The 25745-nt window shown below is 42.0% G+C and overlaps 1 protein-coding gene across 3 annotated transcripts in view; it reads right to left on the bottom strand.

Annotated features, from left to right (window-relative positions):
• Positions 1–25745, bottom strand: part of TRPC4AP (transient receptor potential cation channel subfamily C member 4 associated protein) — a 77993-nt gene that overhangs the window by 8737 nt on the left and 43511 nt on the right. For 2 of the 3 annotated variants that reach the window (XM_032604191.1, XM_032604189.1), the window contains 5 exons: positions 24891–25098; positions 16227–16412; positions 5519–5685; positions 2501–2632; positions 361–419 (listed from right to left, as the gene is read on the bottom strand). In XM_032604191.1, the coding sequence (XP_032460082.1) occupies positions 361–419; positions 2501–2632; positions 5519–5685; positions 16227–16412; positions 24891–25098 (752 nt within the window). The remainder of the gene's footprint in view (positions 1–360; positions 420–2500; positions 2633–5518; positions 5686–16226; positions 16413–24890; positions 25099–25745) is intronic. The other variant, XM_032604190.1, reaches the window with a different exon arrangement.

Genomic DNA, 25745 nt, shown 5'->3' with positions numbered 1-25745 from the left:
CATGCCAATACTCGGCCCACTTTGGCCATCTGAGGTTCCTGCTGGCCCCTGCAAATAGCCAAGCTCCTGGCTCAGAGGGACAGACGGCTGAGAGCTGTATTGACCCCAAGGGTAATAAGGGGTCAGCAACTTCCGCACTCACTTCCAAGGTGGCTGTGGGGCAAGGGGAAACTCAGTGTAGGGCCTGGCATAAAGGATGGGCTGCACAAATGGCAGCCCTGATCATGGAAGTGCAGCCCCATGCAGTTGCCCTGAGGTGAGAACGGCGCCCAGGTCCTCCTGAGCTGAGGTTAGCGATTAGACAAAGGGAAAAGAAAAGACAACGAAACAACTCTCCTCCCAGGGATGGCTCGTACTTACTCATGGTGGTCGCTGAAACTCTGGAGGAGCCTCAAAAACTGAATCTTCAAGGTGATGTCCTAAAATACATGTGCATCCTCGATGTTAAAACCACAGTCACAATGTTCCAAAAGAAAACAAAAGGCTCTGGTGACAGCCTGGATGTCACTCTGCTTCTCTGAGCCCCTGTCCTCGTGCACAGTGAGGACTTCTCTTTAGTCAGAAAACCCTTTGTCCATATCTGGCCAACAGGAGATTAAGCTAATGTAGACCCTTCCTGTTAAAAACACCCCAACATACTGGATAAAAAATAACTGAAATTGGGCTTCTCCGGTGGCACAGTGGTTGGGAATCCACCTGACAATGCAGGGGACGTGGGTTCGAGCCCTGGTCCGGGATGATCTCACAAGCTGTGAGGCAACTGGGCCCATGCACCACAGCTACTGAGCCTGTGCTCTAGAGCCTGTGAGCCGCAACTGCTGAAGCCCGTGCACCTAGAGCCTGTGCTCCACAACGGGGGAGGTCACCGCAGTGAGAGGCCCGCGCACCACAGGCCTCTGCTTGCCGCAACTAGAGAAAGGCCCACGGTCAGCAATGAAGACCCAATGCAGCCAAAAATAAAATAAATTTTTAAAAAAAAGTCTTAAAAAAATAACTGAAATTATTTTAAATGTGAGGCTAAGTTCATAGGAAATTCCACTAGAATCAGAAATAAAAGGACCGAGTTCAGAGCAGTGAGCAGAAGAGCTGATGGCTGGCAACTCCGGGTGGGTGGAGAAGTGGAAATGAGACTTATTCGGGCCAGGGCTTGGGTTTCAATGCTCTGCAGGGACCAGACAGAACCTTGGCCCCTTGGAAAGCCTGCAGAATGTAAACATTTGGTGAAAAAAGGGTTAGAAAAACCCCACCTACCAGCCCAGGGAGCTGGCAAAGAAGCCTGTCTCTGCCAGGGTGCTGCTGGTGGTGGAGGGGAGCCCCCAGGTCCCCAGGAGGACCCTGGGCTCATACTACCAGAGTGGGAGGGCAGACACTCAAATGAAACCTTGCCCTGGGATGCTGTGCCCCCGAAGTACCTGGTAGACAAAGCCAAATGTTCTATAGGACTATTTCCAGGGCCCAGGCTACACAGGTACTCACAGGGAAAACAAGCTCCCCCTCCCCCGAAGGTGACCTACAAACAGTACAGAACACAAGGCAACACTCCACCCCGAGGTGAGTCTGAAGACTCAGACACAAGTAGCTCCCCATAAGCAATCCAAAAAATACCATAAAAAAGTATGTTATGAATAATTAAAGAGGTAAAATTAAAGACAGAAAATGCAACAGAAGAACAAAATATTAACATAATGAATAAAAGACCACATAGCTTTTGACAAAGATCCAGACAAAATGTCTAGAAATGCAGAATATATTCACTTGAAATTAACTTAAATGGATGTGCTGAAAGGTAAATCTGACAAAGCCAAGGAGAAAAACAGTAAACTGGAAGATACGGCACTGAGGAAAGTCCCCAGAATGCAGCTTAGAGACCAGGGAGGACCGTGTCACTGGGCCTGGTGGCCGTGTGGCACTTTCCCCCTCATGCTGATAGCCGATGATCCTTCTTTTGCAAGAAACAGAGGCTCAGAGATTCAGTGACTTGTTCAAGCTCTCCCAAAAGGCTGAGTGGCACAACAGGGCTCCTGACTCCCAGTTCAGTGCTCTCTAGGGCACCGTGAGAAAGACCAAGCAAAGGTGAGCCCTTGACCCTTAAAAAAGAGAAAACCTCCTAAAGCCCTTTTTGGAGGCAGACCACTGGCGTGGTTCTGGAAGGCAAACCTACTATCAGTGGATGTAAATTACAATGGGATAGAGAACAGAATGAGGAAAAACTTGCTGTTCCGTAGCAGAGAGGGTAGCCCTGTCTGGAGGAAAGTGAGTGCCCTGCCCAGAGGTGAACAAGGGAAGGCTGGCTGGAGGGCCTCAAAAGGGATTTCTGGATAGGTGAAGGGTGGGGGTTAGATCCTTCCCCAAGGTGGCTTCCAATTATGGGGTTACACAGGCTATGACTTTCAGTTTCTGCTCTACTCTCAAAGAATGAAATCTCAAAGGGCCAACAGCAGTTCTTGAAAAAACTACTTCTGGCAAGCAAAGCCCATCTGTCACCAGGGTCCCTGCTCACCGGGCTACAGTCACAGTTCTGGTTGTGACCGTGGAGGACAAGGGCAGATGCTGAATGCTTCCTCCAAATCAGTTTGTCAAACAAATTGTTCAGCCCAGGGATCAGCTTGAACTCCGCAATCATTCTGTGAACCTGGATGGGGCAGGAAGGCAAAAGCATTAAGACAAATGTGCTGTGAAGGCCTATCAAAGCCTGGGCAGGTAGGTACCATGAGGCTTCAGGACGAAGAAAGCATTGCTGAGGTTTAAAGAAAACAGCCACACTTACTCTACCCTCACCACCACTCCCACTACGCACAAACACACTTTTAAACTCTCTAGAAGGAGACACTAATAACTGGTAAAATTAGATGCTTCATGGGAGAACCCTGAATGTTCAGGATCAGAGGGGAGAAAGGCTTCACTTATGCTCATTTACACCTTTTAATACAGAACTATGTGAATTACTGACCTATTAAAATAATTTTTTACATAACATAAAACAAAACTATTACTACTTTTCAGGGCTGTTTTAAGGATAAAGTCAGAAAACATATGTCTAGTCCAGAGCACAGCCCCAGTACTTACTAATTCCCATTTTACAGAGGAAAGGCAAGTTTAGCAGGACTGATATGGCCAAGACAGGGGTGGAAATGTCACCCTAACTCAGGTGTTCTGATCTGAAAGCCTGTCCCTTCCCCATCCACCACAGGCTGGTGTTTATCTTGGGAGACCAGAACTTGACAGTGCTGTGACTCTGGGCAACATTCTTCTTTAAGCTTGAGTCCCTTGATGGAAAATGAGGGCTGATGAAGCTGTTGAAAGGGCTGAATGAGGTAATATGAGGGAAGCTCAGGGCCTGACTTACAGGAAGCGCTGGAAAAAATGACTGTTGTATTGATTATTTTCATTAGCACCAGAGGGATGGAACTTATGACACTTGGTGAGCATTTCCAGTCTAGTGATTTCAACTTAGCCAAGACTGGTCAGAGAACCTGGCCCGAGTGCACAATAATAAGGTCACTCCAAGGAGGAGCCTTCTGGGGAACCTGGCCGGGGAAACTGTTCCCCCTGCTGTCCTGGTCTAGGCGGGGTCTGTGAATCCATGTTCCCACAGTGCCTAGCACACAGTAGGAACTCAGTTAATGCTGACTGTGCAAATGAGGACACACCAGCATAATACTGGTTCTCAGGAAGGCAGGGTTCTGAGGCCAGCTGATGGTCCCTCCCAAGGAAGCGGCGGCTGTTATCACAGTTTAACTGAAGACCACAATGATTCATAGGAACTTGGTAACAGGAAGGCTCAGAGAGCAGGGAACTGCCATGGTGAGGGGATAGAAAGAAGAGCCAGGGCAGCAGAGTTTAAATCCTGGCTCTCACGGTGCTTGAGATGACTGAGAGCAGGGCCCTTTTTTGTATCTTTGTTTTCACAAGCATCAAGTGGGGTAGAGGTCACCACCTGCTGTATAACTTACCAAATAACCTCAAATTCAAATATGAATGACTATGAAAGTGCCTCAAAAAAGAAAAAGCACTCAACACAGGTAAGATATCGTGACTAATATCTTTTATAAGAAATATATTCCATATTACAGGAAGGAGCCCCAGTGCTGTGGACATCAGGGCAGGATCTCATCCAGCGTCCTGGTTTTAAATGCCAACCACAGGGTGACGACGCCCAAAGTTATACCTCCAGGCCTCTCCTCTCCCCTAACTCCAGGTGCAGGTAAGCCAAGTGCCAATTCTAACAGACACCTAAACCTAACTTGTTCAAACTGAACTCCTCCCCATCCTCCCTTCAGACGTCTGCCCCTCCAATCCTTACCCACCAGTCTTAACCATGTCAATAAATGGCAAACCATTCCTCTCACCTGCTTGGAAAGAGGTAAGGAAGTTACCTTTAACTCCTCTCTCCACTTATGTCCACATCTAACCTATCAGCAAATCTTACCTGTTCTACCTTCAAAATAGATCCAGAACGCAAGCACCTCTCACCACTCCTGCCACAAACATGCTGGTCCTAGCTACTGTGAGCTCTTTCACACAGCAGCCAGAGGATGGCTTCCCATTTCACTCAGAGTATAAACACAAGAGCCCTTAAATGGCCTATGAAAGCCCAATGCGACCTGGCCCCCGCGCGACCCCTCACCCAACCTCTCCTCGCTGCTGGTTCCTGTCCATCCCCCAGCTTCCCTGTTCCACCAACCCACCAGGCAGGCTCGCACCCACTTCCCATCTGGGCCTGCTCCCTCTACCTGGCAGGCTGTCTTGAGGGTTAGCAGTCCTGGCTTCCTCGCTTTCTTCAGGACGCTGCCGGGCCAGATGTCATCTTTCAGCCAGTCTTTTCCCTGCTGCCCTCTCTAAAATTGCTCCTCACTTGTAAACTTGTGATAACTGCACCCACCTCACAGAGAGCTGTGTGAGAGTACAGTCCCTAACTCAAAAAGGTGCTCAAGGACTGCTGAGCTCCCAGCTCCCGCTTCCCTTAGCCCACCCCTCCCCCCAGGCCTCGTTTCACCCCTAGGAGAATGCGTAGGGAGCACCAGTGGGCCACTTATGCATCTTGAGGAGTGCTGCATACTTCTAGAGCCCTCCCCCTCCTCCCTCCTGGAACTGCTTCAAGGTTCAAGGAACCTCAGCATGACTGGACCCCCGCAGTTGCCTAGTTTTCGTAACTTGACACAGTTCCAACCCACCACCCCAAGCCCCCATCAGCCTGGCAACTCCCCCAGTGCATCTACAGGGCAGACACCCACCCTTTACTCTGCACATCAACAAGGTCAGAGAACATGGCTAAGCCGCCCACTCCTGCCCGGGGCACTAATGCTCTGTCTAGAAATGATGCCCACAGCAAGGTACAGTGGAAAGACTATGAGCCCCGGAATCAGACTGGTTTCCTGACGTGTAAAACAGGGACAAGGGAGCCAACCCCTCGCTTTGCTGGCCAGAGACAGAGGCATTGTGAGGGGCGGCCTAACAGGTGCCTGGGAAGTGTCTGCCCGCGGCTCCTCCTGCTCTGAGACGTGGCGGAAGGGCCCACCTGGTTTCGCTGGCGCCCCATCAGCAACACGCAGAGGACATAGAGCACTTCCAGTTTGTACATGATCTCATGCATGATCTTCATTGACTGAGGCAGCTGGGTCCTAGGTGAAGTGTGAGGCAGGCCATTTTCCTCCGAAGCCCCTGGAGGAGGGAGCACAATGGAGGCTGAGACAGCCACCAGGAGAGAGGGTTCAATCACTGCTTGTGAGGAAACATGTTTCTGCCCCTCAAACCTGCTCTGAACAGACCTGAGGTTAACAGAGCCATCAGACTGGGCCCTGAGTCCGTGACAGACTTTGAAAGCCACAAAAGTCTCTCCAGGCCACCGGGTTCAGGGAAGCTTAGAAACTTAGGAACATGGACTCTGCAATTGTATCCCATCAGCTTTTAACACCCAGCAAAAATACTCTGACACAGCCAACCCAGTAATCTGATCCATGCCCTGCCCCCAAATCCCTTCTCCTGCCACCGCCAGACCCACCACGCCCACCCCGAGAAAGTGCCCAGACACATGTCCAGCAGCAAACTGTGTCAAAGTCTCTTCAGGTCACAAAGGACTCTTGAGTACTTGGTCCCTCTGCTTAGATGCCACAAGGGGGCACTGCTGAAGGACTAAAATGGATGCTTTTTGAAGATTTTTTTCCCTCCTGTTTTTCAAACAGCCATGGAAAGTTTCCTAAGGCAGACGAGGCATCACAATCGATACTAGTGATACAGATGAACATATTATCTACTAGCAGGTTTTCATTTTACCCAATTTCATTATTAGCGACAACAGCAAAAGCTACATAATATTCATGGACACAATATGTGTCAGGCATTGGGTTTTGGGCCATAGGTAAACCATCTCATTTCCTCTACTACCCAGTTAACAAAAAAGTCTCAGTGGGTCACGCAGGCCGCAGTGGAGGGTACTCTCGGGAATGGGGCAGAGCAAAGGGATGAAGACTGAGGGCGGGCTGTGGAACGACAACTTGCTGGCTGTGTGACCCTGAGCAAGTCACCTCCTCGTCAGGCTTTCAAGTGCTCTGTAAACGGGAAGAAAAGTAGTGCTGCAGCGATCGGCTAGAGTTCCTGTGAGGAGTGAAGGAGGACACAAGAAAGCCCAGCACCTGATTCTTGGGAAGCCTCACTCTTAGGTCCCTATTATTTTAAAAGGTCAGAGTCAGGAGACCTTAGGATTTACTTCCCCTTAGTTTTCCTCATCTTTAAGGTGAAAGGATGAATCAGTAACTACTAAGGTCCTTTTAAGTTCCTATTGGGACTGTTGCCCTAGAGGCCTTTTGAAAAGGCCAGAAAGTCTATGTGGTACAGAGCAGTGGTCATGAGATATATTCGGGTGAGGCACATGCAGTTATGATTTCTGTACGGTGATATCATGACCTAAAAACCTAACTTACTCCACCCTACAGACTTAGAACTATTTTTTCCAGCCATGTTACATCACTAATATAAAAGCTGAAAGACGACCAGCTGCTGAACGAAGCATGACAGAGAGGCAGTGCAGCACAGTGGTTAAGGACTCGGAGCCAGACTGCTGGGTGGCTTTGGGGAAGTCTGTTGATGTGTCTATGCTTCAGTATCCATCCTCATCTGTAAAACAGAAATAATGGCAACAGTACCTATCTCTTACCAACGTTGCAAAGATTAAATGATTTAATATGTTGAAAGTGCTTAAAAAATGCAGGGCACATGTACCCAACATACAAGTATGTGTTAAACAGAAGTAGAAAACGAACTCTGAGTTTTTGCTAATGCTTGCTTGCTATATGTTTTCTTCCTTTTAATCTGCAAGCTCTTAATGGCAATGAAAGTGACAGCCAGCAAAGACTAAGAAAAATTTACTGGAAAAAATCTAATTGAGAAAATTCTATCTATTCACATATCTTTTCTTGCATGTTGGGAGGAAAACCATAATTACTCAATTTATGTCTTGGGACTCCTTGGCCCCGCTCCCAGAACACTTTAAGAGTCAACTGATTTGTAAAGAGAATCTGAAGGGCTATCACGCAGAATCGCGCCTCTGCTGCACACCTGCCATGTAGCCTCCAGCGCCTCAGCGTCCTCATCACCTAGCTTGGGGGTCTGGGGGGGACTGCGGGAGAGGACGTCTGTGGAAGGAGCAGGGGCGGCGGATGGCGCATGAGCCCTCCTCAGTAATGAACATCTGTGGAGAAAGAGAGATGCAGGCAGCCTGGACTCTGCCGAGTCACTGCCAACTTTTGGTGCCTGGTTTGCAAAGGCCTGACAAGAAACTCTCTGGGATAAATATTTTCACGAATCACAGTCCTGAAAGCAATGGCCAGAGCTTAGTAACAATGTGATTCCCAAGGATGAGGATGGAAAAACTAGTTTAAGAGGCCTGTGCTTCCCTCCAAATCTCTTCAGCTCCACAATACTGATTAAAGTGGGTACCACCCTCCATATATATGTACTGTACCCTGGGGTACACTCACTTTAAAAAAAAAACAAAACAGCTCTGAGCTATGATTCACATGCCATACAATTCACCCCTTTCAAACGTACAATTTATTGGCCTTTAATGTATTCACAGAATTGTGCAGCCATCTCCACAATCAATATTAGAGCATTTGTATCACCCCTAAAAGAAATCCTGTTCACATTAGCAGTCAATCCCCATTTCCCGCCAAGCCCCTACAGCCCCAGGCATCCACTAGACTACTTTCTGTCTCTATGGAACTGCCTATTCAGGACATTTTATATAAATAGAATCATATAACTTGTGTTTTTTTGTTTCTAGCACAACGGTTTCAAGGTTCATTCAGGTTGCAGTACGTAACAGTATTTCATTTTTTTAAGCTACTGTATAATATTCTATTACATACAATATACCACATTGTTATCCATTCATCAGCTGATGAACATTTGAGTTGTTTCCATATTTTGGCTATAGTAAATCTTCTCTCATGAACATTCGTGTCTAAGTTTTTGCGTAAACATATGTTTTCATTTCTCTTGGGTATATATACCTACAAGTGGAATTTCTAGGTCATACGGAAACTATGTTTAACCTTTTGAGTACCTGACAGACTGTTTTCCACAGTGGCTGCACCACTTTGCATGCCCACCAACAGGGAATGAGGGTTCTGATTTCTCCATCTCCTTGCCGACACCTGTTATCTGTCTCTTTTTTAAAATTAATTAATTAATTTATTTATCTTTCGCTGCATTGGGTCTTTGTTGCTGCACGTGGGCTTCCTCTAGTTGCGGCGAGCAGGGCTACTCTTGGTTGCGGTGCGCAGACTTCTCATTGCAGTGGCCTCTCGTTGCGGGGCACGGGCTCTAGGCACGTGGGCTACAGTAGTTGCGGTGCGTGGGCTCAGTAGTTGTGGCTCACGGGCTCTAGAGCGCAGGCTCAGTAGTTGTGGCGGATGGGCTTAGTTGTTCTGCGGCATGTGGGATCTTCCCAGGCCAGGGCTCGAACCCTTTTCCCCTACATTGGCAGGCGGATTCTTAACCACTGTGCCACCAGGGAAGCCCCATGTTACGTGTCTTTTTGATGATAATCATGCTAGTGGGTGTGGAGTGGTATCTGATTGTGGGTTGGATTTGCATTTCCCTGATGGCTAATGATGCTGAGCATGTTTTCATGTGCTTGCTGGCTTTCTCATATCTTCTTTGGAGAAAGTCTATTCAGATCTTTTGCCCATAATTTGAAATGGGTTGTCTTTTCATTATGGAGCTGTAGGAGTTCTTTATATCTCCTAGATACAAGTACCTTATTAGATATATGGTTGGCAAAAATGTTCTCCACCCTCCAAAAATGTTCTCCCATTCCGGCTTTTCACTTTCTTGATGGTGTTTTTTGAAGCACAAAAGGTTTTAATTTTAATGAAGTCCAATTTACCTATTTTTCATTTGGCTGCCTGTGCTTTAGTGTCATCTAAGAAACCACCACCAAATCCAAAGTCATAAATATTTATCCCTGTTTTCTTCTAAGCGTTTTATAGGATTAGCTCTTACATTTAGGTCTTTGATCCTTTTGAGTTCATTTTTATATATGTGAGGTAGGGGGGTCCACTTCATTCTTTTGCATGTGTACAGCTAATGGTCCCAGTACCATTTGTTGAAAAGACTATTGTTTCCCCAACTGAATGGTCTTGGCACTCTTGCTGAAAATCAACCGACCACATAAGTGAGCGTTTATTTCTGAACTCTCAATTCTATTTCATTGTATATGTCTCTCTTTATGCCAGTAGCACACTGTCTTGATTACTACAGCTTTGTACTAAGTTGAAAAATTAGGAAATGTAAGTCCTCCATGTTTGTTCTTCTTCTTCAAGATTGTCCTGGCTATTTTGGGCCCCTTGCATTTCCGAATGAATTTTAGGACCAGCTAGTCCATTTCTGCAAAAGAGCCAGAGGGGATTGTGATAGGGACCATGCTGAATCTGTAGATAGATCTGTAGATCAAGGTGTGAAATATTGCTACTTTAACAATACTGACTCTTCTGACTCATGAACATAAGCTGTCTTTACATTCATTTAGGTTTTCTTTCTTTCAGTAACAGTGATGTTTTGCACTTTGAATTCAGAGTATAAGTTTTATATTTCTTTGCTAAATTTATCACTAAGTATTTTATTTTTTGATGCTCCTTTAAATGAAATTGTTTTAATTTCATTTTTGGTCTGTTCATTACTACTGTATAGAAATACAAGGGATTTTTGTATACTGATCTTCCATCCTGAAACTGTGTTGATTGAAATTGTTTATTGGTTTAGCGGTGTTTCAGTGGATCCTAAGGTTTTTCTATATAAAAGATCACATCATCTGTGACTAGAGATAGTTTTACTTCTTCCTAATGTGGATGCCTTTAATTTCTTTTTCTTGCCTAACCACCTAGCCAGAACCTCCAGTACAATGTTGAATACAAGTGGTAAGAGCAGATATCTGTCTTGTTCTGATCTTAGTGAGGGAAAAGCTTTTCAGTCTTCAGCTGTTAAGTATAATGTTGGTTGTGGGTTTTCTGTAGATGCTTTTTAACAGGCTGAGGAATTCCCTTCTATTCCGAGTTTGAATGTTTTTATCATGAAGATGGAGTTTGCCAAATGCTTTTTTTGCATCTATTGAAATAATCATGTAGTTTTTGTCCTTTGTTCTATTGATATGCTATATTAAATTGATCTTCATATACTGAGCCAACCTTGCATAAATCCCACTTAATTATGTATATACACTTGATCAGGTATATAATCCGTTTTTGCTGCTGTATTTTGTTTGCTAGTATTTTGTTGAGTGGTTTTGCATCTACACTTGTAAAACACATTAGTCTGTAATTTCCTTGTGATGTCTTTTTTTCTTTTGGTCTCGTTTTGGTATCAGGGTAATATGGCTTCACAGAATGAGTTAAGCAAAGTTCTTTCCTCTTCTATTTTATGGAAGAGTCTGTGATGTACTGGTGTTACTTCTGGTTGGTAGAGTTAACCAGTGAAACCTTTTGGGCCAGGGCTTGTCTTTGGGGTAGTTTTTCATCACTAATGCAATCTCTTGTTATAGGTCTGTTCAGATTTTCTATTTCTTCTTGAGTCAGTTGCAGGAGTTTGCATCTTTCTTATAATTCTTCCATTTCATCTAGGTTATCTAGTTTATTGGCATACAGTTGTTTATAGTATTCTCTTAGAGTCCTTTTTAAAAATCTTTGTAAGGTTGGTTATAATATACCCTCTTTCATTCCTGATTTTAGTAATTTGAACTTGTCCCTTTTTTGCTTGGTCAGTGTAGCTAAAGGTTTGTCAATTTCGTTGACCTTTTCAAAGCACCACTTTTGGTTTTGTGGATTTTCTCTATTGTTTTTTTATTCTCTATTTCATTAATTTCCAGTCCAATCCTATTATTTCTTCTGTTTGCTTTGGGAATATAGTTTGCTCTTCTTTTTTCAATGATTTAAGGTGGAAAATTAGGTTATTTTTTGAGCTCTTTTTAAACGTAGGCATTTACAGCTATAAATTTATAAGCATCCTTTAGCTGCATTCCATAAGTTTGGTATGTTGTGCTTTCATTTTCATTCATCTCAAAATATCTTCTAGTTTCCTTTGTGATTTTATCTTTGAACCATCAGTTATTTACTGCTTAATTTCCATACATTTGTGAATTTCCCAAATTTCTTTCGCTATTAATTTCTAATATCTCTCCCTTGCGATTGGAGTACTTACTTTGTACAATTTTAATCCTTTTAACTTTCCTGAGTTGTTCTTTTTTTTTTAAGGCCTAGCATATGGTCCATCCTGGAGAACATTCCATGTGTACTTGAGAAGAATATGTTCTCCACAGTTGTTGGGTGCAGTGTTCTATATATATATCAGTTTAGTCTAGTTGGCTTACAGTGTGGCTCAAGTCTTCTATTTCCTTGCTGATCCTCTATATAGTTGTCCACTATTGAAAATGGGTTATTAAAGTCTCCAACTATTACGTTGAACTGCCTATTTCTCTCTTTGAATCTGTTGGTTTTGCTTCATTTACTTATTTCTGGCTCTGTTGTTAGATACACATGCTGTTATATCTTGATAGATTCACCCTTTTATATTATTATAAAATCTATTTTTTAAATCTCTGATAACATTTTTGTTTTAAAGTCACTCTTAGTACAGCCACTACAGTTTTCTCATGGTTGTCCTTTGCATGATACATCTTCTTCTGTCATTTACTTTCAACCTATTTCTACCTTTGAATAGAAAACGTGTATCCCGTAGGCTGTATATAATTGGATCCTTTTTAAAAAATCCAACATGACAATCTGTTTTTTGAATGAATTATTTAATCCATTCACATTTAATGTTATTACTGACAAAGTTGGATTTACTTCTGCCTTTTACTTTTTGTCTTCTATATAGCTCACTTTTTAAAATTCCTCTAGGTTTTTTTTTTGCAGTACGCAGGCCTCTCCCTGTTGTGGCCTCTCCCGTTGCGGAGCACAGGCTCCGGATGCACAGGCTCAGCGGCCATGGCTCACGGGCCCAGCCACTCTGTGGCATGTGGGATCCTCCCGGACCGGGGCACAAACCTGCGTCCCCTGCATCGGCAGGTGGACTCTCAACCACTGTGCCACCAGGGAAGCCCCCTTTAGTTTTCCTTTAACACTTTCTTTTGCATTAAGTAAATATTTTCTAGTATAACACTGTAATTCCTTTAATGACTTTCTCACTATATTTCTAAAGTTACTTTCTTAGCAGTTGCTACAAGGCTTGCCTGCCATATACATCTTAACTTGACAGACTCTTTTTCAGATAGAAATTAACTTAATTCCAGGGCTCGCAGAGCTCCCTCTTCCCCCTTTTTGTGCTATTATTATGCATACTACATCTACATATGCTAAAAGCCAAACAATACAATATACTTACAATACACTGTATACATTGTTACACAATACACTGTTAAAATTATTACTTTATAAAATTTTATGCCCATTAAAGCAGCTGAGAAAAGAAAGGAGAGCAAGTAAATATTTACAGAGTCTGCTCTGCTATAGTGACCCTCTTATTTACCATTTTGATTTTCTTCACTGGTTCCTGTCAATCCGAGTTACCACCTTGTCCAATTTCCTTACTCCAATAGAACTTTGGGTCCACCCACCTTCTTTGACCTGTTATTGTCCAATATATTACATTTCTATATGTCATAGGTTCAACAATGTAACTATAAACACATAGTTTTATACAACTGCTTTTGAAATTAGTTAAGGAGAAGAAAGATGCACATATATTGTCTTTTATTATTATACAATTACCTTCACTGATCCTCCATTTTTTTGCTGTGTGAATTTGAATCACTGGCTGAGGTAACTTGCTTTCAGCCAATATTTCTCCTAAGGCAGGTCTGCTAGTAGTGAATTCCCTAAGTTATTGCTTATCTAGAAAGCTGTTTATTTCACCTTCATTTTTGAAAGAAGGTTTTATTGGATGTAATTCTTGGCTGAGTTTTTTCCCAGCACTTTGAATATGTCATCCCACTGCCTTCTGGCCTCTATCATTTCTGATGAGAAGTAAGCTGATAATCTTACTGGGATACTCTTGAACATGATGAGTCATTTTTCCCTTGCTACTTTCCAGATTTCCTCTGTCAGCATTTTCATTATGATGTGAATGGGTGTAAATCTTTTGAGTTTATACTACTTGCAGTTCTTTGAACTTCTCAGATGTGTACATTAATCATATTTGGAAAGTTTTCAGCTATCATTTCTATTTTTTTCTGTTCTTTTCTCTCTCTCAGTGAACTTTTCATTCCAGTTATTGTACTTTTCATCTCTGGAACTTCCATTTGGCTTTTTATATCTCTTATCTCATAATTAATATTCTCTATTTGATGATACACTGTCATCACTGCTTCTTTGAGGATAGTTTCCTTTAGTTCTTTGACCATATTTATAATGGCTGCTTTGAAGTCTTTGTTAATTCTGGTATGTGGGCTCTCTCACAGGCAATTTCTGTTGCCTGCTTTCTCCTACGTTTGTGTCATACTTTCCTGTTTCTTTGCATGTCTCGATTTTTGTTAAAAACTGGACATTTTAAGTAAATACTGTAGCAACTCTTGATACTCTTCCCTCTTTCTTCTTTCAGGGCTTGTGGTTGTTTTCTTGTTTATTTGTTTTAATGCCCTGGCTAGCCTATTTCAGTAAAGTCTATTTCTCTGAGGACTGATGAGGCCATTTGGCAGACAGCGCAGCCTTGGGCATGTGTCCCTGGATGACAGTGTTTTAGCAGGGCTCTCTTTGTCTGGCTCTTTCCTTGATATCTCTGTTAAACTTTCTGCCTCATCTAGTATGAAACTCAGTTGTCAGGCTCCACTAACTGCTGGCTGAATGCTCTACTGTTTTTGACAGTGCCTTGAGGCATAAATTGCTCCAAAGTCTGATTCAATTAAATTCAGGCGGGGATAGTTTTTGAGACTGAGGTTTGTTTTGACCTCAGCTTTAAGTTCTTCTTAGCCACCTCTTTCCTTGGTTCTCTCTGGTGAATTAGCTGGCATACGGTTTGGCTTTTTGTTCTCAATTAAAAAGAGCTCCTTTTATTTTCTTACCACCAAAATCTACACTGTTTCTGAGAATGACCTTGAGCTCAAACTTCCCAACATTCTGTTCTTACCTATTACCTCTCCCCCTGGCAAAATCTCAGTGCTATTACTCTGAGCAGGATAGGTAGCCTCTATAGCCTCCTCAGCTTGCCTCTCCCTACATAGTGGAACCTCTGTCCTACAAGAGAGCTGGGGCAAGGGCAATAAGGGCCATAGAATTCTTGGCCTACTGGGCCTGGGTAGAGCTTCTGTACTATGAGTACAGTATGGAGGTGGGTGGAGGGAAGGAGCCTCTGGCATTATGCTAAATCAAATAAGTCAGAGAAAGACAAATACTGTATGATATCATTTAATGTAGAATCTAAAAAAGCTCAGAGAAACAGCTAGTGGTGGTTACTAGTGGTGGTGGTGGTGGGGAAATGGGGAGTTACTGGTCAAAGAACACAAACTTCCAGTTAGAAGATTAACAAATTCTGGGTATCCAGTGTATAGGATGGTGATTATAGCCAATAATACTATATCATATAATTGAATGTTGCTAAGAGAACAGATCTTAAATATTCTCACCAGAAAAAAAGAAATGGTAATTATGTGATGGGATAGAGGTGTTAGTTACTGCTACAGTGGTAATCATTCTACAATATATAAATGTATAAAATCAACACATTGTACAATTCAAACGTACGCAATATTATGTGTTGATTATATCTCAAGAAAGTTGAGAAAAGGGATGGAGGGAGGGGGGGAGGGGAGGGGAGGGGAGGGAGAAAGAAAGGAGCCCCTGCCCTCTTGGCTATATTCATCAAGAATTTAGCCTCTTCCACTCGGAGCTGGAAGGGATGAGAAAAACTGGTAGCCTGCCTCTTCCAGTGAGATTCTGTATTCCTTGTTTGGAAGCTGAGGGAGCCCTGTCTTTTAGGCCACACCTGTCCAGAGTGGAACCTGCATCAAGCAGGAATTCTAGTGTCATAGGCTCTCAATGTTCTCACTAAATTTTAGTAGATTTTCTAGAAGAAATGCTTCCCTACTTGCTGTACACTCTGAGAACAACTTCCACAGACTTTATGTGGATGTTTGTTGTTGCTGCTGTTGTATACAGGGTTTGTTTAGTTTCACTGACCAAGCAGGTCCACGGAGCTCCACACACTGCCATCCCAGGAACGAAACTCCTCCCTTCACTTTTATCTGCATGATTCCAGTGGGAATTCCTGGGTTTGTACAATTTGACCCCGGAGTCAAATGCTTTGGGTTGAGCACCTCACCCAAAACAGGCCACAGTAGTTCACCAGGGAGCTGGAGCTGAGACTAGGAGTACACACATTTACTAGGCAGTCTACTTGTCAGAACGGAGGAAAGGTAAGACTAAAGAAACATGTAGAAAGAAGTGGAAACAGAGAAAGAACCTCTGGGTTCCTAGAAATGCTCCAGTAATGTTTCCAGTTGATTCCTTGGGTTCTGCAACAAAGCCCCTGTCCCTGAAATCAGGTCTGCTTTAAGGAAGCTCAAAGAGGTTCTGTCACTGGCTATCAAAAGTCTTAACCATCATGATCCAGGACTGCCCTGAGGAAAATTCTACTTTGAGCAAATTTCAACTTATTCTGCTTGGAAAAGAGTTCAAGAATGGCTCTAGGAACCCAAAGGAATGCTCCCCACCTCTCAGGAGACCCATCCCGAGTACCTTGATTGTGCTCAGATTCCTCATTAGCCACTCGCATCAGGGCATCTAGCACCAAAGCATTGTCTAGCCAGGTGTACCACTCCTCCAACTCCTGAAGGAAGCTGGCTGTGCCCGTTGACTCTGACACCTTTCGAGTTGCCAGCTTGCAAAGCCGCTCGACAAAGCCAGGGATGCTGAGAAGGGCCGCTGTCGAGGAAAGAACAAAAGAGGAAATGTCAAAACAGAGACCAGCTCTAAATCACTCAACAAACAACCAGCTTCTCACCTTAATCTGACAGCAGTTAGTCAGAGCTTCCCTTTAAAATGAAATGCCAACCCAAGGTAAAATAGTAATAAAGTTATAAAAACAAATTCAATTTTAGCAGGTGCAGGGAAACAGACTCATATCTACTGGTGGGACTATAAACTAGAATAACCTTTACGCCGTAAATCTGTGTGTCTCTAAGCTAGGAGGTCCATTTCTGGGGAATTACCATAAAGAAATAACTAATTATATATACATAGATATCTGTATAGAGAGGTTCATTGGTGTGGTTTCTATAACAGCAAAAAGGTAGAGATAACTATGTGTTCATTAATAGCATACTGATTAAATGATACATCCATGCAGTGGAATACAACACACAGACACTAAGAACAATGACACACACATCTTTATACAGCAACTCCAGAAAGATGTTTGAATTTACTTGTTAAGGAAGTAAATTATTATTATTATTTTAGTGATTTTTATAAAAATTAATTAATTAATTTATTTTTTGGCTGCATTGGGTCTTCGTTGCTGTGTGTGGGCTCTCTCTAGTTGTGGTGAGCAAGGGCTACTCTTCCTTGCAGTGCGCGGGCTTCTCATTGCGGTGGCTTCTCTTGTTGTAGTTGTGGAACATGAGCTCTAGGCGCATGGGTTTCATTCAGTAGTTGTGGCACACGGGCTCAGCAGTTGTGGCTTGCAGGCTCTAGAGTGCAGGCTCAGTAGTTGTGGTGCACGGGCTTAGCTGCTCCGCGGCATGAGGGATCTTCCCAGACTAGGGATCGAATCTGTGCCCCCTGCACTGGCAGGCGTATTCTTAACCACTGTGCCACCAGGGAAGCCCCAAGGAAGTAAATTACTAAACAGTATTGGCTTAAGCCCATTTTCTTTAAAATTTTTTAAGTTTTCTTCTTTAAAATATGCACATAATATACATATACACAGATAAAGAACAGAAGGATATATACCAAGGTATTTACTGTGGCTGTTCCTGAGTAGGAGAGGATATAAATGCTTCTTTTAAAACTACTTAACTGGGGCTTCCCTGGTGGTGCAGTGGTTGAGAGTCCGCCTGCCGATGCAGGGGACATGGGTTCATGCCCCGATCCGGGAAGATCCCACATGCCACGGAGCGGCTAGGCCCGTGAGCCATGGCCACTGAGCCTGCGTGTCCGGAGCCTGTGCTCCGCAACAGGAGAGGCCACAACAGTGAGAGGCCTGCGTACCGCAAAAAACAAACAAACAAACAAAAACTACTTAACTATGGTTTGATTTTCCTATAGCACACACATACTAGCAGGAAGAAAAAAGATAAGCCTTTTCTTTCTTTCTTTCTTTCTTTCTTTTTAAGGTAAAGAAAGAAACTGAATAATTACCCAGCTCCTATTTGCACCAGTTGCATTTTACTGACAATGATGAGTAAGACAGAAATTCTGGTCAGCATAAAGAACATAATAAACTTTGAAGGCAGGGAATCCAGGTTCAAATCTTGGCTCCAAAATTTAACCTTCTTTAAAATAAAGCTAACGCCTGTACGTATTTGCTTGTGTATGCATTAAATCTTCTTAAGGATAGAAAACAGTGGTTTGCCAAAGGCAAAGAGAATAATGCCACTGGGAATACAGTGGGAGGGGTACTTTTCAGTGAACAACTTTTTGAATCTGTAGATTTTCTGAATCATGTAAATGTATCATTGAATCAAAAATAAATAACTAGATATTTCAAAATATCAAGATATTAATTTGGGAGTGTACAATATGGTTTAAAGAGTAATTATCTTATAGAAACACTGAAATGTATGCAAGTGAAATCTTACAATGTCTGGGATATGCTTCAAAATAATCCAAAGTGAGGACGGTAGGAGTAAATGAGGGTAGAGATAAAGACAGGCCAGCAGGGGCTTCCCTGGTGGTGCAGTGGTTGAGAATCCGCCTGCCGATGCAGAGAACACAGGATTGAACCATGGTCCGGGAAGATCCCACATGCTGTGGAGCGGCTAGGCCCGTGAGCCATGGCCGCTGAGCCTGTGCGTCCGGAGCCTGTGCTCCGCAACGGGAGAGGCCACAACAGTGAGAGGCCCGCGTACCGCAAAAAAAAAAAAAAAAAAAGACAGGCCATCAGTTGATAACTGTTGAAGGTAGGTAGTAGGTAAATGGGGATCATTACACTGTCATATATATGTCTCTGCTTTTATATGTGTGAAGTTTCCCATAATAAAAAATTTTAAAGTAAACCTTAAAAGAATACATTAAAGAAAATTCTTTAAAAATAAAATAAATAAAAACAAAGTAGTTAGGAGGATTATATGAAGTCATATGAATTTAGTGCCAGCACAGAGCTTGGCAAATCATCTTAGCCCCCTCTCCATTCTCTATAAATTAGCGAGTGACTATAAAATAATGTGTGACTGCGTTAATAAAAAAAGGTGAATTAAACTACACTGAGGGACCTCCCTGGTGGCCCAGTGGTTGGGACTATGCCTTCCAATGCAGGGGCTGTGGGTTCAATCCCTGGTCGGGGAGTTGGGATCCCACATGCCTCATGGCCAAAAAACCAAAACATAATACAGAAGCAATATTGTAACAAGTTCAATAAAGACTTTAAGAATGGTCCAAATCAAAACAATCTTAAAAAAAAAAACCAACTACACTGAGATTAACTTCTCCTCAAAAAGTTAAATATACAATTACCATATGACCTAGCAATTCCATCCTAAGTTCACACCCAAAAGAAGTGAAAACAGGTGCTCAAATACCTGTGTATGCATGTGTTCAGAGCAGCACTATTCACAACAGTCAAAAGGTGGAAATAACCCAAATGTCCATCAGTGTTTCACAAATTGGTATGTACACGTTTCACAAATTCGTATGTACACACAAAGAATATTATTCAGCCATAAAAAAGAATGAAATACTGACATGCAACAGCACTGATGAACCTCAAAAACATCACGATAAGTGAAAGAGGTATGATATGTGATACAAAAGATCACATTTTAAAAATTTCATTTATATGAAATACCCAGAATAGATAAATCCAACAGAAAGCAGATGGTTGCCAGGGGTTGGGGGTAATGAAGAATAACTGCTGAATGTGTACAGTGTTTCCTTTTGGGGTGATGAAAATGTTTTGGAACTAGATGGTGGCTGCACAAATTGTACATGTACTATAAACCACTGAATTAAATGGTTAATTTTTTAAATGTGACTTTCACCTCAATTAAAAAAAAACGTACTGAGATAGATTTTTTTTTTTGAGATACCATTTTTTTCCTTATCAAGTTTGACAAATATCAAGAAGTTGAAGAAGGCCCTGTACTGGGAAGGGTATACAGGGTGGAAAGATGAACTAGTAATTTCTATGGAAGGTAAATCTGTTAATATCTATCAAAGTTTAAAAGGCAAATATCCAGCACATTAAACCCCATACACAGGCTGTTATTTGTAGGAAAAAAGACTTGAGGTAAAACAAATTTCCATCAACAGGGGACTGGTTAAATAAATTATGCTACGCCCATATACTAGAATACTATCCAGTTGTAAAAAGGAATCAGATAATTCTGTATGTACTGGAACGGATGCTCTGCAAGATAAAGTTAAGTGAAAAGAGCCAGGGGCAGAATGGTGCTTATTTTACATCACCATCAGTACAAACAGAAAGGAGCCAGTCTTCTCTTCTTCCCTCCTCCACCCCGTAACTGGTCACGTACAGAGTATCCCTGGAGGGACAAATGAGAAACTGGTAATAGGTCACCACTGGGATGGGAACAAACTTTCTACCGTACACCTGCTGTTCCTCTGTAGTTTGTGAATTTACAACAAACAAACAAACAAAAACTATAATTTTTTCCCCAAAAAATAAACTAAATAAATGAAGAGTTTGGATTTCTAAAAATTTCTAATTTTGAAAAATTTCAAAAAGATGGATTTTTAGTCACACCTCGTTTCTCCAGGTAAATAGCTCCAGTTTCTCTAACTGTTCCTCACAGGGCAGTTCCTAAGACCTAGTCTTCACACCCTGCACACTAAACACAGACCTTCAGATGTAACCTACCCAGTATTCAGGGTTCTGAGACTGACTTCCACCCCAGATATTCCTGAGCTTTTGTTAGTCACTCATCTCTTGAAAAGCTGATGAAAGTTTTGGATGCTCTCCCCAGGAAAAACTCACTGGCCCATTATATTCACCAACTTATACACAATCTCAGGGGACTGGCACCCCAGCATCGTATGGTCTTTGTACTTCTCACAGCTTTATCAGTAGCTACCACATGCACTGCTGGTTAACGTTAAACAGGTTGACAGCTAAAACACCCACAACTTCCAATAATTTCTGCAAAAGCAGACCTCTTCTCTCCTCTTATTTGTTAAAACGTTAGTATTTCCCAAACACTCCTGTAAATTTTCCTGTTGCAGTTTAGGCTCTGCTTTCCAGCTCTCTGAGATGATTCTGAATTAGCTCATATGCTGTGTAAATCAGCATATATAGGTGTCACCTATAAATTGATAATTACCAGGCCTGTGGCTTCACCTACATCTGACTAACATTGTGAGTGATTTTTTCCCTGCAGATGGATCCATTTGTTCTTATCTGAATCAACAGAAGAGATAACTGGTACTTTCTGAGAAGCCTAAGAAGTTCTCTAACATTTTTATTATCTAAGCTCCAGGAAGACAGCATAAGACATCATTTTGCTGGCCAAGAAAACTATTTCACAGCTGCAGTTTATTAAAAACAAAACAAAAACTTTTCGGCAACATCCTACACACTTCAGCTTTCCATACTAAAATGGATTGAATTGTGTCCCCCCTGAAATTCGTATGTTGAAGCCTTAATCCACAATATGACTATATCTGGAGACAGAGCCTTTAGGGCGGTAATTAAATGAGGTCGTAAGACTGGGGCCCTAATCTGATAGGAATTGGTGTCCTTACATAAGAGGAAGAGACACCAGAGCTCTCTTTGTGCATGTACAGAGAAAAGGACACATGAGGACACAGTGAGAAGGTGGCCATCTGCAAGCCAGGAAGAGAGGCCTCACAAAAAACCACTGCTGATGGCACTTCAATCTTGGACCTCTAGCCTCCAAAACTGTGAGAAACTAATTTCTGCTGTTTAAGCCACCCAGTCTGTGCTATCCTGTTATGACAGCCAAGGCTGACTATTACACACACCTCTATTTCCTTAAAAAACTAAAAATAGAGCAATCCCACTCCTGGGCATATATCCAGAGAAAACCATAATCTGAAAAGACACATGCACCCCAATGTTCATTGCAGCACTATTTACAACAGCCAGGACATGGAAGCAACCTACATGTCCATCAATGGATGGATGGATAAAGAAGATGTGGTACATATATACAATGGAGTATTACTCAGCCACACAAAAGAATGAAATAATGCCATTGGCAGTGACATGGATGGACCTAGAGATTGTCATACTGAGTGAAGTAAGTCAGACAGAGAAAGACAAATATCATATGATATTGCTTACATGTGGAATCTAAAAAAATGGTACAAGTGAACTTATTTACAAAACAGAAATAGAGTCACAGATGTAGAAAATAAACTTACGGTTACCAAGGGGATGGGGGGAGGGATAAATTGGGAGCTTGGGATTGACATATACACACTAGTATATATAAAATAGATAACTAATAAGAACCTACTGTATAGTACAGGGAACTCTACTCAATACTCTGTAATGGCCTTTATGGGAAAAGAATCTAAAAAAAAAAGTGGATATATGTATAACTGATTCACTTTGCTGTACAGCAGAAACTAACACTGTAAATCAACTATACGCCAATAAAAATTAATTAAAGGAATAAAAAAATAAAAGTATTCAGTACTGGAGTTCAATTAAAGATAGACAACACTAAGGACTAAGATCTTTCTCATCCACTTGTAATTTAATTATGTTCACCTTGGCCTTCCTAGGGCATCTGACTGGAGAAAAATGTGTGTGAGGTGGGGGGACAAGGAGATAGGAATTATGGTCAGAGAGTCAGGAGAACTAGACCCTGTACAACAACATGTGCTAAAATACAACATTTAATAAAGCTTTATCCCAAAAGCTATAAGCTGACATCACATGTAGACAACCTCATGGGTTAGCCACACAGGTATGAAAGTGAACCCTGACATTTTATAAAGGCTTCCTTTTTTCAATCCCCCAAATCAATGAAAACTGGGCTTGGGGTTAACCCTCAGTTAATTAAAAACCCAACTGACTAGAATACCTCATTCCCCAAGGATGATGGGTAATGGTGGTTTTACTTGTCAGCTTACAAACAGGTCCATGAAGGTAATAGATACCAACAGGATAAAACTAACCTGCCAGAATAGATTCTCTAAATGGGAAACTACAAGATGAAGGTTACTTAGTACCTCAGCACACACAGATATCCATTACTGAAACTGTATGACCCCTCAGTTTCCCAAGCTGTGCAATGGGGATGCTAATCTCTATTTCACAGGGCTGCTTGGAGGATTAAACAAAATCACTCCTAGGTAAAGCAGTTAGCTCAATGTTTGCCACACACAGGAGCTTAACAAATGTTAGCTTTTGTCAGTGTAGGTGTATGCACGTGCTTAAACTAGGTTTGAGGTATAATTTAGTTATAATAAAATTCATGTTTTTAAAAATGTATATTTTATGATTTAGTAAAATGAGAACTCCCCCAAAGTCACAAGAAAGGAGGATGGGGATAAAAACCCTACAAGGACCTTCTGGACAGGATTCACCGTTCTAGATGCCATAAGGGACATTCATGCTTCATGGGAAGAGGGCAAAGTATCAACATTAACAGGAATTTGGACAAAGTTCATTCCAACCCTCATGGATGACTTTGAGGGCTTTAAGACTTTAGTGGAGGAAGTAACTGCAGATGTGGTGGAAACAGGAAGAGAAACAGAATTAGAAGTGGAGCTTGAAGATGGGACTGAATTGATGCAATCTTATGATAAAACTTTAACAGATGAAGAGTATGGATGAACAAAGAAAGGGCTTCTTGAGATAGAATCTACTCCTGGCAAAGATGCTGGGAAGACTGTTGATGCAATCAACAGTCAAGGGGGAGGGCCAGTGGGAGAGGGATGGTTTGGGAGTTGGGGATTAGCAGTTGCAAACTATTATATATGGAATGGATAAACAACAAGGTCCTACTGTACAGCACAGGGAACTATATTCAATATCCTGTGATAAATCATAATGGAAAAGACTATAAAAAAGAATGTAGGGCTTCCCTGGTGGTGCAGTGGTTGAGAGTCCACCTGCCGATGCAGGGGACGCGGGTTCGTGCCCCGGTCCGGGAAGATCCCACATGCCGTGGAGCGGCTGGGCCCGTGGGCCATGGCCGCTGAGCCTGCGCTTCCGGAGCCTGTGCTCCACAACGGGAGAGGCCACAACAGTGAGAGGCCCGCATACCGCAAAAAAAAAAGAATGTGCACATATAAATAACTGAATCACTTTGCTGGAAAGCAGAAACTAACACAACATTGTAAATCAACTATACTTCAATAAAAAAAGGTTGAAATGACAAAGGATTTAGAATATTATATAAACTTAGTTGATAAAACAGCAGCAGGGTTTGAGAAGACTGACTCTAATTTTGAAGGAAGTTCTACTGTGGGTAAAATGCTATCAAACAGCATTGCCTGCTACAGAGAAATCCTTCATGAAAGCAGGAGTCAATGAATGTGGCAGACTTCACTGTTGTCTTATTTTAAGACATCGCTGCAGCCACCCAAACTTCAGCAATCGCCACCCTTATGAGTCAGCAGCCATCAACATGGAGGCAAAGAGATTATTTAAGACTCTCTGAAGGCTCAGATGATGGGTAGCTCTTTTAATCAATGAAGTATTTTTTAATTAAAGTATGTACTTTTTTTAGATGTAATGCTATTGCACATAATAGACTATGATATAGTGTAACCATAACTTTTATATGCACTGGGAAACCGAAAAGTTTGTGTGACTCCACTGCAATATGCACTTTATCGCAGTGTCACAGATACTGGTACCCAACTCTCAGTATCTCTGATGTATGACTGTATCTCTCTCTCTCTCCCTCTCTCTCTATATATTCCATATATCTATCTCATATATCTATATCTATATTTATCATATAGGATAAAGGAAGGCTCAGTGGAAGAAAACATATGTAATTTGAATTCTGATAAATAATGGTTCTTAACTTTTTTGAGGTTCTGGATCTATTAAAAAGTCTGATGGCTATGGACTTGGTCCCCCAAAATAATGAAGAGATACATAGATATAAATTTTACATACTCTAAGTGGACCCAAGGAGCCCTCACATGGATCAAATCTCTAGAAATACTGAAAAAGCTAGATGATTTAGGAAGGGACCTCGGAACTACCATGTCAAAATTCTGACAACTTAGAGACTTTACCTTGGTTGATTTCAGCTGCAGAAGGCCCCAAGCTCAAGCTCTTCTTCTGCTGAGCATTTTTGGCCAGAAGCGTATGCTTGTCATCATTCCCTGTATCCATCTCTGAAATGGTGACAGCCAGAATCCGGCAGAAATTAGCAAGCTGCTGCTGATCGAAATTGGATACTAAGGAACTCAGATTGGGGACTTCATCTAGTCGGATCATTTCCTACAAAAGACACAAATAAAACAATCCCCATGCTCAGTTCATTTGAGATTGAATGTGCTGCTCTTTTGCATTCCCCTAAGAATGGGGCTTGGTAGCTAGATCGCTTAGGTTCAAACCCCAGCTCCACAATTCGCAGCTGCACAACCCTTAGGTAAGTCATGGAACCTAAGTCTTTGCTCTTCTGTCAAATGGGACTAATCTAATCTACCTCATAGGATTGGTTTGAGGATTAAACCCTTTGAGGACCACTATTCTTACTCTCCACCTTTGCTCATATGCCCCATTTTGCCTAAAAAAAATGCCTACCACTCAAGTTTTATCAATCAGAAATTGCCATAGATGTTTTCAAGACATAAAATATTTCAAATATAGCTGAAGGTCCTTGTGTATCCCTACCTAGTTGCATTCACTTCATTCCCCGCCAAGATGTAACCATTATTTTGAATTCTGTTTATTATTTCTACACGTTTTCACACTTACAAATATTTCCACAAAAAATATATGGTATTGTTCACAAACTACTATGTATAAAATACATAAGCTACAAGGATATATTGTAGAGCACAGGGAACACAGCCAATATTTTATAACTTTAAATGGAGTATAATCTATAAAAATTTTGAATCACTGTGTTGTATACCTGAAAC

This window comes from Phocoena sinus, chromosome 15 (assembly GCF_008692025.1).
Source record: "Phocoena sinus isolate mPhoSin1 chromosome 15, mPhoSin1.pri, whole genome shotgun sequence".
Taxonomy (NCBI): Eukaryota; Metazoa; Chordata; class Mammalia; order Artiodactyla; family Phocoenidae; genus Phocoena; species Phocoena sinus.
The sequence above is the reverse complement of the archived record's forward strand: the minus strand, read 5'-3'. Positions and strand labels throughout refer to the sequence as shown.